Genomic DNA, 13,447 nt, shown 5'->3' with positions numbered 1-13,447 from the left:
CTCAAAAAAGAAGTCTGAAATACATGGCCATGACAGCCCAGCAGCCACCAAGAAAGTGTGACAGAGTCATAAAGGGTATTAAATGGAGACAGTCCAGCTCTGTTTTAGGATGACAAAAATGGCATGTTGGGAATTTCATGCTGAACTCTTGAAAGCCAACAGGAGAGCTTGAGTTGTTCAGATGTGCATTTTATCTCAGGTTTTGTCAGTGAGCACCTCATGGTGAATTTTTTTCCCCCAAATTCACAGTTTTATAGTAGACTACTTGTGTATTGATGAGGAAAAGAACGTTTGTGATGTGAAATTTGATGTAGTTGTTCCAGAGAGGGGTGTTGACATGCAACAAAACAAAACAAAAACAAAAACAAACAAAAAGTCCTCAAAAAAAACCCTCAAACAAACAAAAAACAAACAAACAACCCCCCCCCCCAAAAAAAAAAAAAAAAAAAAATAACAAAAATAAAATTAAATTAAAAAAAAAAAAAAAAAAAAAAAAAATGTCCACCTGACTGTAGTGAGGCTTGAAATCAACGCCTCTCTATACATTGTCTACTATGTAACTGAAGCCAGTAAGGCAGAGCATATATTGCAGATTCAGAGATTTAAAAGGCCCATTTCTGAGTTAATCCACCTCTACTGTTGGTTGTCTATCATAATCAATCAATTGTTTCAACAAGGTTTAATTTTTTGACACTTATTAAAAAGAAACTTTATATTGTGCGTCTTGGGTTGGCAAGGCGTCTTTTCTTTTTTAAATTATTAATATAAACAGAGAAGGAAAGAATAGACCAGAAGTTGTCTTTTTGTTATATTATTATTAAGTAAATAATTGAAGAGAAAAACACTTTTTTCCTCACTATTTTCTTCACAATTGGTCAAATCAGCAAGCTCAAATTGATTTTTTTTTATTGATAGATAATACTATTTTGATGACTCATTTTGTCATAAACTGAAGCTCAAAGCTCACTGATGAGATCAGCAGAATGATTTGAATTCTCTGAGGAAAGTAAGGATTAACGTTCTTTCAGCAAAAACTGTCAAGCTGGAAGTGAAATGAATATCTTTATCAAGGCATCATAAATACAATTCCAAGTCATGTTGGTCTGAAATATAAGACATACATCGAACCACGTTTACCAAAGTGTTGGACACATAGATAGTATATCTATTTTTACACAACTTTACAGCCCATCAGTCAGTAAGGTTAGCAAAACCTGTGATAACCTCGACTAATACCTTTAGTGTCTCTATCTGGTGGACTTTGCAGTTCTGCCATCATCTTGTTTGTGTGAAATCTGCTACCTGTCAAATTCACGTGTTCACGCTGAAAACAGAAGTTGACATTCAGATGTTTGATCCCTGACATTTAAGGGCTGTGGATGAACAATAACGTTTATTCTCTGCACTGCCTCTTCGGACCAGTGGTTTTTACCTTTTCTTCCTTTTTCTGCCCATCATGTTACTGAAGTTAACAACTTTCAGTTTCCAACAACGAACAATGATCTATTTAAATGTTGAAATATGCCAATAATAGGATTCATTGAATCTCCATAGGGGAGAATTTAACAGATATTGCTGTAAAGAAGCGTTTTAACCAGTGGGTCATTTTTTTTTTTTGTATTCTAGGCATGCAGGCAGTGATTATGATCCATGTTCATAAACTCAGTGCCCTCCCAGTGGTACCAGTGGTAAGTTTATTACTGCAATGTAACTGTTTCTGTAGCCTTTTGTTCATAGATAGTATTTTTAAATATACTTTATAATCTGTTTTGTTGCCATTTGTTTGGAAGCCTCTGTATGGAGTTTGGGATGAAGATGCAAAAAAACCTAAGACACTTTGGAGAATGAGCGATAAAAACCTGTCCTGGTGTAAGCAGGTACAGCATTTCACAAAACTTTTGTTTTACGCAGTTTACACAAAAACAACCAACTCCATTCACAATGAACAAAAACTCCCTTTATGTGTGGATTAAACTGAAGGCCAAAATGTCAAGAAAAAATAACTTCCCAAAAAAATATCCACATATGTAGACGCATACATGGACTCATCCATGGCTTGTGGATTGTGTAAGGTATAAAAATACATGAGAAACTGTTGGATGTGTCATGTTGGAGATATTGATTCTTTAATAGTCAGCGGGTTTGTTGGTTCTATTCAGAGCAGGTGTTCTGAGAATAACAAGACAGAGAGGAGTGGAAACCCAAAACAAATCGAGGGTTCATATGAAAGTACAGTTATAAATATGAAATTCTGAATATTGAAAGTTAGTGTCCTTCTTTGAGCCAATTCACTGTAAATTGCAAGTTACATTTTGGCATTATGCATACGAACTTGAGCCTTTACTCTATACCTGCTTTCTGATGTACTGGCCATATCTTTATTTCTCAGGTAAGATTACTGTTACCTGTTTTGGCAATTGCAGGTAATGTTGTTTTCTCTGTTTGTGTGTGTGGGTATGTGTGTGTGTGCGTACGTGTGTGTGTGTGTGTGTATCTGGTAAAAGCCTGGAGGGAGTGAACTACTGAACTATTTAGTGAGAAAAAAGTATTGCAGAGGTGTTTTAACGCTGATGAAGTACCTTTGGTTTCATTACCTGCCGATAAGGCCGAGTGTGTTTCAGTAATACACAGCCCTCATGTGACGGCCTGACATTTCCTGACAGCAGCAATAACTAAGATAATACTGATAAAGCCCCCTTTGCATCATTTGTTGTCACAGTACATGTTGTACCTTATCCAAGAAATACAACAACGATCTGATTCTGTAGTTGTGAATTTTGATCAATCACAATGTAGCGTTTTGTAGTGTGTAGCAGTGAATAACAGTTTGTGTGGAAATGAATGCTAAGCTATTTTACTTTTAACATCAATCTTTAAACAAGGTGCTGTGTTTTCATTATAATGATCACGTTGGGTGCTTGAACATCACAACAAATGTGTAATTTTAAGTGGCTTCACCCTTTATTCAAAGAAAAACTTCATAATATGGTTTTCACTGTGATCATTGTTGATTCAGAGGGAAACGTGTGACTGTCAACAGGGGATGCACTAATCTAATCCTGTTATCACCCAGATACTGAGACAGAAAGCTAGATCATGTATCAGGTGACAAAGGATGAATCTATTCTGCTTAGTTCTATCATACTGTAATCATAACAAACATGTGTTCATATATTTTTGGTGCTGCCAGGGCAGTGCGTCTCATTTAGTGGGGATCTACAGCAGTATGAGGCAGAAACAGTTTTTTACAGAGGCACAGCAGGGTGGAGTGTGTTTTTGACCCCTGAAAGTTCATGTTTTGAGGGATGGCGGCAACATAACATAACTTAACCTCACATTAATTGTGGTCAAAACCATTCACAGTAATGACTTATGTCCACTGATCATGTATTTATTACTTTGGTACAGTTTATGCTCTGTAAGCCGGTATGTAAGTATGAGTTTAACTGGGTATTATTTTAGAGTGTTTGTATACCTTCAGGTAAACATAGAAAAGGTACGTTATTATGAATAACGAAAACTAAAATTTAAAATACATTGCAGTTAACTTAAACTAATAAAAACTAGAAAACAAAAACGATAAGTAAACTAAAACTGTATCTTGTGTTCACAAAACAAACTGAAACTAAACAAAATTAAAGACAAAATGTCCTTCGTTATCTTTTCTGACAATATTAATAGCCTTTAGGATTTAAATTATTCCGACACATTTTCCCAACCAATTTAACGACAGTTTTCGGCAGTTGTCAGTGCCGTACAGCACCATCATAGCGACGTACTGGGACGTGCTTGTTTACTGCACTTACTGCCTGTGCGCTGTGCCGCGATGAAACGTAGTGGAGCAATAAATCAAAGCATCTGTAATAGTTTAATTGTATGTGAGTCTGACTTTAATTGTATTTGAGTCTGCCTTTATTGTTACACAGTCCAAGTTTCTAATTATTTAAGCTCATATTATATTATTTTATATATTTTTATATTGTTTTATATATTTTTATATGCTTAAATTTTTTATATTAAGTTTTTATTATTTTCTTGTGTTTAAGGCAGCAGCCAACAGTTCAGTATCAGCATTGACTGAGCAGTGAGCACTATGTTTGACTTGAAAATAAATTGTATTACAAAATATTTATTCTGACCTTTTTGAATCCTGCACCTGGCAAAAAAGTATAAAAAAACTAAAACTAAACTAAAACTAAGCCTTGCTGCAAAAATCAAAACTAAATAAAAACTAGAATACCCACTCTAAAGCCAATTAAAACTAAACTATAATGGGAAAAAAATGTCAAAACTAACTAAAACTAAACTATCATAACCTTGTTGGGGTCTGCTGTTTGTCGCCTTTATTCATAGAAAGTTGTCCATGACAGCACTAGGACAACTAAATCCTGCAGCTATGCCCATGTATGCCTTTAATGTATATAAAAAAGACTTAAAAAATGCATCTAGGTGGACTATTAAAATGTTACCTTTTCTTTCTTTTTCTGGTTATAAAGCTAACTGGTGGGAGTTTATTCGTCTCTAACAGGCTTGTGATGTCATAACAAAGCCTACTTTACCTGCTGAGCACAGTTTGGCTAGTTACACTGATAAAAGAGTTAAAATTAACTGTCTATGGCTAAACATAGAACCTACCTCCTGTGGCCCAACCCAGCTTACAGCTTTTAAATCTGTTTGTTCTGGAGGGATCCTTGTTTGATTTTGGTGACACGTGCTTCACGATGGTTTGTCTGTTTCAGCTCTCTGAGTACAGGTTACATATTCTTACAGAAGAAATGCATGACGAAAAGCATGATCTCAGTATAAATTTTATTAAAATTTCAAAAAAATTACAGCTCATGCTCTACAAAACAACAACAGAAAAGCAAAAATTTACTGGCACTGTTTCTTTCAGAGAAATTACTGCAGTGACAAAGCGATGCTAAAGTTACCACAATGTTTATTCAGAACATAAAAGTTTAGGTAAAACGTAAATAAATTACAGTTATATTTCAATTATATGCACAATACACAACCAGTTGACCTAGAAACAAACATCCTTCAACAGCTGTTGTCCCTCAGGCTGTCACACACACACACGTACACATACACACACATACACACACATGTACAGTATACACACATACACTCACTGTTTGTTTGACACACAAGGGCTGTACAGGCTGTTGCTTCTGATGCATACAAAAGACAAAAGTGTTTAAAAACGTAAACACAAAACAAATGCATTTAAAACACAGACATTAAGTGAAATATGTTCAAAATACACAGCAGAAACACTTTTATTACAGAAATCTAAAATAAACGTACAGATGAAGACACAAAAAAGCAAAATATAGTGCGCCAACAGAAACACTCTCATCCATGTTCTCAAAGTGTGAAACTCCCAGGAGGATAAAGCAATTACCTCAGGCTGTATCACGGGTCCATCTTTAGTTTCAGTCTCAGCAGAAACTCTCCTAAGCAAATATTACATGCAAAACACACATACACACAAACACACAGACACACACACACCACACAAACACACACACACATGCACTGAACAATCACCCAAGCAAATCCATGTAAAACGAGAGCGGCCTCTTCCTTGTATTGTCAGGGAAATGACACACAGCGTTTTAACTGAAAGTTTCAGCGAAATGCGACACCAGCAGGCTAACAGTTAATGTGAGAGTATTACACCCACACATACAGGAAGCAGGTGTTTCACATGAGCTGTTAGTATAAATACAATACATTAAGAGACCTTACAAAATAGTTGTTTTATGTTTTACAGCACAATGTGCTCCAAAGGCGCAACAGCTGGATGATACAGGTAGAGGAAAGGCACAGAGAAAGCCATGTAAATAGCACACCAGCCAAAGTAAAGCATAAAAAAGGTACATTTCTGTACAAACAACTTCATCACGGAGTCTTTATGAGGGGTTCACCCTGTAATTTTCAGACATCAAAAATTGAATAGTTTGCGACACACAGTGACATATTTTTCAATCAAAACTTTGTACTATCAAACATAGTCTTTCCTGTCATACCCTCCACTGGCGGTGCGTGGGGCAGAGTAGGCCATACGAGGCGGTTTGTACTTTTCTTCTTTTGGAGGACAGCTGCTGCACAGCATCGCCCCACCGATCAAGAGCAAGGCAGCCGCTCCCCAGCCGATATAGAGCGATGCCCCAAGCTCCCTCCTCTGTGGATTGGTCAGGATGGGGTTATAGAAATCCCTGATAACAACGCTGGCGGTCCAGGAGACAGGAATGAGAACCAAAAGTCCAGCGAGGAGGAAGAAGATCCCAGCGATGATCATCACCTTGGCTTTGGATGGCTCATCTTCGATGCAGTTGGTGCACTTGGCTCCGACAATGGAGATCATGACCCCCAGCACGCCCAGAATGATGGCGATGATCATCATGGCTCTGGAGGCCTGCAGCTCTTGAGGCAAGGCAAGCAAAGAATCATAGACCTTACACTGCATCTGGCCTGTGCTCTGGGTGACACAGTTCATCCATAAACCCTCCCAGATGGTCTGAGCAGTGATGATGTTGGCCCCGATGAAGGCTGTCACCTTCCACATTGGAAGGGCACAGGTCACAATGGCGATGATGAATCCAAGGACGCCAAGGGCAATGCCCACAATCTCCATGCCCATTGACATGCTGGCTGTTGGTGCGGTGACAAAACACAACTCAAACACAGTCTGCTGATTTTCCTACAAACAAAACCCTTCAGAGCGCGGTGAAGAGTCTGTGGCTTTGTTGGTCCTCAAAGTGTGAGCACCTGCACAAGGGCGTGATGTAGCTATGAGATGCTACCACGGAAACAAGAGATCCTTTATACCTCAGGGGAGCAAGGAGGAGTCCCCAGGTGGTGATGTCAACAGGAGGCTGTCTCCAGTCACAAAAACCTACAACCAACTGTGTGCACACAGTGGAGGAGGGGAGCTGGAGGCAGGGCGGGTGTGGAGCGATGTAATGGAGGAAGGTGTGGTCGTGTATGTTTGGTGGTTGGGGGTTGGTTGCTCACCTGTTTTCCCCTGATTTAGTCTACATCATGTGAGTTATCACCTTTTCCAAGAAATGTTAAGTCTTTCCACAAAGCAGGATGATTTAAGTGTTTAATCAAGTCTGATCAGATCCTCTGTCGAGGGGAAGAGAAGTTACGCTTGAAATACAGAGAATTTTAAAACAAGCATGTTCCTCAAACATAATGCTGAATAATAGCTCTGAAAAGCAGCTGCCAACCACAGTGACAGGCTGAGAGGAAGCTGTAGCCTCCAGCTACGTAAAAAGCTTGTAGCGAGTAAGCAGAGAACCACTGCCCCCCCACAAACACACCACCCCACACAAAGAGACCATAATAAGTAGACAAGAGGATCTTTTTCACTTCCTGGTTTCAATCAGTTGGATTTTTCAAACATTCAGGATTCTGTCCAAGGATAACAACCAAAGAAGCTCGGCTGGGAACCAGAGGAACTGCACCTAGAGCAAATAAAAGCAAATAGAAAAAACAAAAGGCTGGTTCCCTAACACCTTAAGCATACAGACAGTGGGATCTTCTCAGTATCGGTTTAACTCTGTGCTCCTACCAACACTTCCTGGTTAAATGTACTCTGTTAAAAACAGGTAGTCTTGTATTAACCCTTGTTAAAGGTTATTTAACCTAAGTTTCATTGAAGTTTTTTTTAATTCTAAAGTAAATGTAGTATTTCCATTTTGTGAAAGACAGATGTTAGAAGAATAACATAACAATGTTTTGTTTAAAGATACAAGCATGTACTTATTTTAGTAACAATGGAGAAGTAAACTGAGTTAAGAAACTAGGGGTGCCATGATCACAATTTTCTTGCTGATCACTGATCTTTAAAAAGCCTGACCTGCCGATACAGATTTTTACTTTTATTCTTTATAACTGACAGCATATACCTTCAATGTTCCAATCTTATTTTATTGAAAATCATTGAAAAATACCTGTGAAACAATAAAATCTTTATGTTTGTATAAACAACCAATAAACTGTCCTGAGGTTTAGGTCTTAGAGTAAAAAGCAACAATGGCTGGCTGTTAGATCTTCCTGGAGGTATATATTTTATGTGTAAGGATGGGCTTATCACCAATCACCGATAACCGATCCCCCAAAATTAAGGAAATCAGCATGGATTGATCGACCAGTCAATTGCTCTGTGCATGTCAATAATAAACCTTTCTCATAATGGCAGTACATCAGGAGTCATCATTTCAGCAATGCTGAAAATAACAGATACATTTTCTACAAATACTGCGCCATAAAACTGATGTTTTAAATCAATCTAATTAGAAAGTATTTGTTTAGGTTATTGGTTGTATTGTTATGACACTTGCTTATCATCCTACATTCATTTGACTATGTGCCGCTGCATGGATTGATGTATCATTTCATTTTAGATCAGTCTAAAAACAAGTAAGGAGCCCATTGAAGCTCTGAAACAGGATATACTTTTTGTCTGTGTTTGGACAAAGAACTAAAATTACTTACTTTAAGGTGGAAGACAATGAAATCCATTGCTCCCCTTTATGTTATAACATTAAAGTTTAGTAGTAATAATGCTATCTAAGATATCTTGAAATGTAAATCCAAACTGCTTATAAAGCGCAGGTTTCAACATCAGGCTGATTTCATGTTGCTGGTTTACACACACACATTGATAGCATCATAAACGTCCTCCCTTTTTTAGTGTAGGACCCAAAATAGTCCTCAAAGATACAAAAAACAATGTGTTAACAAAACAGAGAGTGTAGGCCTTGTTTATCGTTAATCATGAGCATCTTTGTGAGTTACTTGTGTTTATGTAACAACGTCAGTTAATGCATCACTGTGGAGATAACTGCCTTGACCTGCAGGCTCTCTGTATCAGTGACACCGTGGTTAACCAGCTGCTTGACCAAAAACAAGTGCAGTCCAGTTCACAAGTTGAACTTCGGCTGATAAATTAGATAATGTTTCTTACTCTTATAGCCTTTACATACAAAACCTACAACAGCTAATGTTGTAGTTTTACAGTGCAGTTTTAGGGCAGCAGTTTGGCTTTCCATTGATCTGATTTTCAAATTGTACCACAATTCATGACAAAGAAATGACCTCATTTCACTTTTTTTAGTCATAGCCATATTTTCTTTTCAGATTAGGATAAATGTTGCAGCCAAGGTTATAATAGTTTTTTATTTGTCATTATTTAGTTATTATTTAGTTTTAGTTAGTTTTGACATTGTTTTTTCTCATTATAGTTTAGTTTTAGTTAGTTTTGACATTGTTTTTCTGTTGCAGTTTAGTTTTAATTAGTTTTAGAGCGGGCATTCTAGTTTTTATTTAGTTTCGATTTTTGCAACAAGGCTTAGTTTTAGTTTAGTTTTAGTTTAGTTTCAGTTTAGTTTTAGTTTTTCATACTCTATTAACCAGGTGCAGGATTCAAAAAGGTCAAAGTAAATATTTTGTAATACTGTTTATTTTCAAGTCCAACATAGTGCTCACTGCTCAGTCAATGCTGATAGTAAACTGTTGGCTGCTGCCTTAAACACAAGAAAATAATATAAACTTAATATAAAAAATATAAACATAAATTATATAAAAACAATTTTAACATGAATTACATAAAAACAACATAAACATAAATTATAAAAAAAAATAATGTTAACATAAATTACATAAAATAATATAAACATAAATTATCTAAAACAATACAATATGAGCTTAAATAATTAGAAACTTGGACTCTGTAACAATAAAGTCAGACTCACATGCAATTAAACTATTACAGATGCTTTGATTCATTGCTCCACTACGTTTTATCGCAGCACAGCGCACAGCCAGTCAGTGCAGTAAGCAAGCACGTCCCAGTACGTCGCTATGATGGTGTACGACACTGACAACTGCTGAAAACTGTCATAAAATTGGTTGGGAAATGTGTCGGATTATTTAAATCCTAAAGACTATTAATATTGTCAGAAACAATAAATAAGGACATTTTGTCTTTAATTTTGGTTAGTTTCAGTCAGTTTTGTTAACACAAGATACAGTTTTAGTTTACTTATCGTTTTTGTTTTCTAGTTTTTATTAGTTTGAGTTAACTGCAATGTATTTTAAATTTTAGTTTTTGTTTTTAGTTTCGTTTTAGTTAACTATTATACCCTTGACTGCAGCGGATCCATTAAATACACTAAAAAAATATGCTGTATTATAACATCAACTTTTTGATGAGAGAGCAACTTCACATACCATGAGTAATTGTTACGAAACTAAACCACGCAATGTGAATTTTGTCTTTACTGCTTCATTTTAATATTTCTTGTTCATATTTTTCAATGACATATCCACAATCTAAAAGAGTGTTTTTGAACTGTCTTATTGCTTTTCTAGCTCAAGTAAAACTAGTTTTTCCACCACTGGATATGACTATTTAGTGAGGTTCCTTTGTATTGACAGAGACAGAAATAGGTCATGTGCACCACTCTTCCTGGTGCAGAATTAACCGGCTGCTTTACTGCACCTGGGCACTGCTGTTGACACTCCGAGGTTTATTTGACTATTCAAAACAGCAAAAGGAAAAAGGTATCTGTGGTTCAGTGTTCAAGTTCAGTCCCCAGACAGCTCAAACCTCACCTCAAATTGCTGTTTAACGTCTACAACCTCTGACATGTGCGCAGAAGGTGCCATGATCTCTCAGACTTCTTCAGTTCCTTTTGTCTATGCTGTTATAAAACAGGGGCAAAGGTCCAAAAAACTCAAGGAGGAAACAACAAAAGCAGACAAAACCATTGTTAGTCTTTGGGTCTTGTGCAACTTTGATTGCAATTTCTATGCCTTCTTTTTTATATCAAGCAAAAGTTTGCTTAAAAAAACTCTCCTCCCCCCGTATTTTTTTTACTTTCTCAATCACCCGATGACATCCTGACTTATTTTTACATATGAAGTCTGAATCCAACTTTTGAATAAAACTCAGACTTTTCTTTTGGTTTTCAAAAAAATAACATGTTTATTATTAATGCACAAAATAGAAAAAACATCCATGTGTATAGAAAATGCAAACATGGCAATATAATGCACAAGAGATGTGATAACAACAAAACAACAAAAACTCTATACATCACTTTCCAGAAACTTTGTTTTATAGTCCATTCTGCCATGTTGGCCTTGCTTCAGTGCATATTGTAAGCTTGGCTGTATTATTTCACATCTGTGACTCTTTGTATAACTGTGAGAAAAAAACATACAGAACAAACAAGGACAGTCACAGCAGTGTCTTTGTTTGCTTTGTTGTAATAATGACACCCATTTTGTACATGATCGTCACAGCACTGATTGTCACAAACTTGAACAAACAATAAATATTTACAGAATTAGGTCTCCCCGCTGAACCGACCAAAAGCAGATTTTAAAAGTTCCGTCTCCACATGTGGTCGGATCTTGTTGAATCTTTTTACACCCTCTTTAGACCAGTGGTGGTAAAATGATGGTTATTTTCATCAAACACCTCAACAGAGCTTCTGAATAGTCTCTTTTTAATTTTTCGTGTGGACAGCTGGGTGCATTGTGATTATTATTTAGCTACCTCTCTGTGCACATGAGATAGCAGGTTACAGGGCCTGTCCCTTCACACATAGTCCCTCCTGTTGTAGGAGCTCTGAGCGACAGATCTTGGTGCGGCTGAGTATGCCACTCGGCTTTGAGGGTGCAGGCTGTACCGCATTGGTTTCTCATCGCGTGGCGGGCAGCTGCAGCACAGGATGGACCCACCGATCACCAGCAGAGCTGCAGCAGCCCAGCCAAGGTACAACGCCGGCCCAATCTCCATCTTCTGACCAGTGGGGATGATCGGACTGTAAAACTCAATGACGATGGTGTGTGCCGACCAGGAGACAGGCACCAGCTGAGCCAGAGCTGCTGTTATGAACGCCCCACCTGAGGAAGCCATCGCCCTGGCTTTGGCCCCCTCTTCCTCGATACAGTTGGTGCACTTTGCTCCTACCATTGCGATGAGTAGTGCGATCAACCCAAGGATGATGGCAACGACTGTGAGTGCCCTGGCAGCCTGGAGGTCCGGGGGTAAAGCCAGCATGGAGTCATAGACTTTACACTGCATCTGGCCTGTGCTCTGGAAGACACAGCTCATCCACAGACCCTCCCAGTACTCCTGAGCTGTCACAATGTTGGCGCCGATATAAGCAGAGACCCTCCACATCGGCAGTGCACAGCTGGTCACCGCCAGTGCCCAGCCAAGCACCGCCAAAGTGACTCCGACAAGTTCAAGTGCTAAAGAGACCATTGTGAGCTGAAAAAGGCCCAAAAACTCTTGTTGTTTCTCTGTTTGATTTCTTTTTAAATCCTTTTAAATTTCCAGAGAAAGAAAAGTCTGAATCCCGAAGTTTCAATTTGTCGATTTTTAAAGAGTCTCTCCTTTGTGTGCGTGCTCTTTCGGATGCTGTTGTTCTGCTCCTCTGCTGCTGCTGTTAAGGAGTTGATGACCCTTATCTGTGCAATGTTTTATTACTAAGTGGTCACCCCTTTCCCGAGTGATGACATCACTATCCAAATCAAGCCAATCAGGTGAGTGCTGGGCTCTGGCCTCATTTACCACCTGGGTGTGTTGATGCTCTTTTGTATGCTTTTCAAACGAAGAGTATTTTTATGGTTTGACCTTTCGCCCATGGTAGCTCTGGGTGTGTTGGCTTTATTGCTGTCAGGAGGTAATGAGTGGCCAAGGCAGAGCTTGTTATGTGGTTGATAGGTGACCACATGAGACAGTGACTTTCATAAAAACATGTACTCTAACAGATGTATGTGTGAGTGTGTGCATGTAGCTTCTGGGTTTGAGGGAATCAATGGAAGAGAAAAAGAGAAACTTCGTCTGATATTAAATAAATCAAAACTGTTTGCTCTTTGTGCGTTAACAGCCAGGGCTGTGAAATGATGTTACACTTTTTATAGCAGAAACCTGTCCCATCTCCACTTGGTCACACAGTTTATGTTTAATCCAACAGTAAAATGTGAGTTAATGAAAAACTAGAGACTCAATGAATATATTTTATGGACAGGTATCCATGGCTTCTGTGGGCCTACTGTGCCTTCTCTGCCACTAAGAAATGAGTACACAACTTTGTGTTCATGTTTGGTAGCACACAAAGATGGATTATATGAAGATGATGGAAAACACAAGGAATAGCAAGAAACACAAGCCATTCACAAAGACCAAAGCTGAATGCTTTAAAATTTCCTCAAACCCACTGGCATTCAAATTTTTTTACCAAACATGATTAAAATTGCTGGGAATGGGACTATTTTCAGCTGTGGAGTAACACTAAGATAGAGAATTAACATTTATGGAGAGTTGGCTCATTTAACTGGAGTTTTCTTGTGTCTTGTAACAAAAGTGCATTCCACTCAGAGTGAGTTTGCCTCCCATAGTTGTGTTTTTAAGGAT

The 13,447-nt window shown here is 38.0% G+C and overlaps 1 protein-coding gene across 2 annotated transcripts; it reads right to left on the bottom strand.

Annotated features, from left to right (window-relative positions):
* Nucleotides 1–5,061: 5,061 nt before the first annotated feature.
* On the bottom strand, nt 5,062–12,292 carry LOC141791466 (claudin-4-like). 2 transcript variants are annotated; one of them, XM_074671979.1, is made up of 2 exons: nt 11,660–12,292; nt 5,062–6,421 (listed from the first exon to the last, which is right to left on the bottom strand). In XM_074671979.1, exons 1-2 carry the CDS (start codon nt 12,290–12,292, stop codon nt 6,008–6,010), a joined length of 1,047 nt encoding a protein of 348 aa, XP_074528080.1. In that variant the 3' UTR covers nt 5,062–6,007. The 2 variants fall into 2 exon arrangements, with proteins under 2 accessions (XP_074528080.1, XP_074528078.1); XM_074671977.1 differs by having other exon boundaries at nt 5,062–6,653; nt 11,805–12,292.
* Between the last annotated feature and the right edge of the window lie 1,155 nt (nt 12,293–13,447).

Source organism: Halichoeres trimaculatus, unplaced genomic scaffold (genome assembly GCF_033239565.1).
Source record: "Halichoeres trimaculatus isolate MK-OKI-2021-1 unplaced genomic scaffold, fHalTri1.1 fHalTri1_scaffold_6, whole genome shotgun sequence".
NCBI classification, from domain to species: domain Eukaryota; kingdom Metazoa; phylum Chordata; class Actinopteri; order Labriformes; family Labridae; genus Halichoeres; species Halichoeres trimaculatus.
Note: the sequence above shows the minus strand (reverse complement) of the source record. Positions and strands in the feature narration are given on the sequence as shown.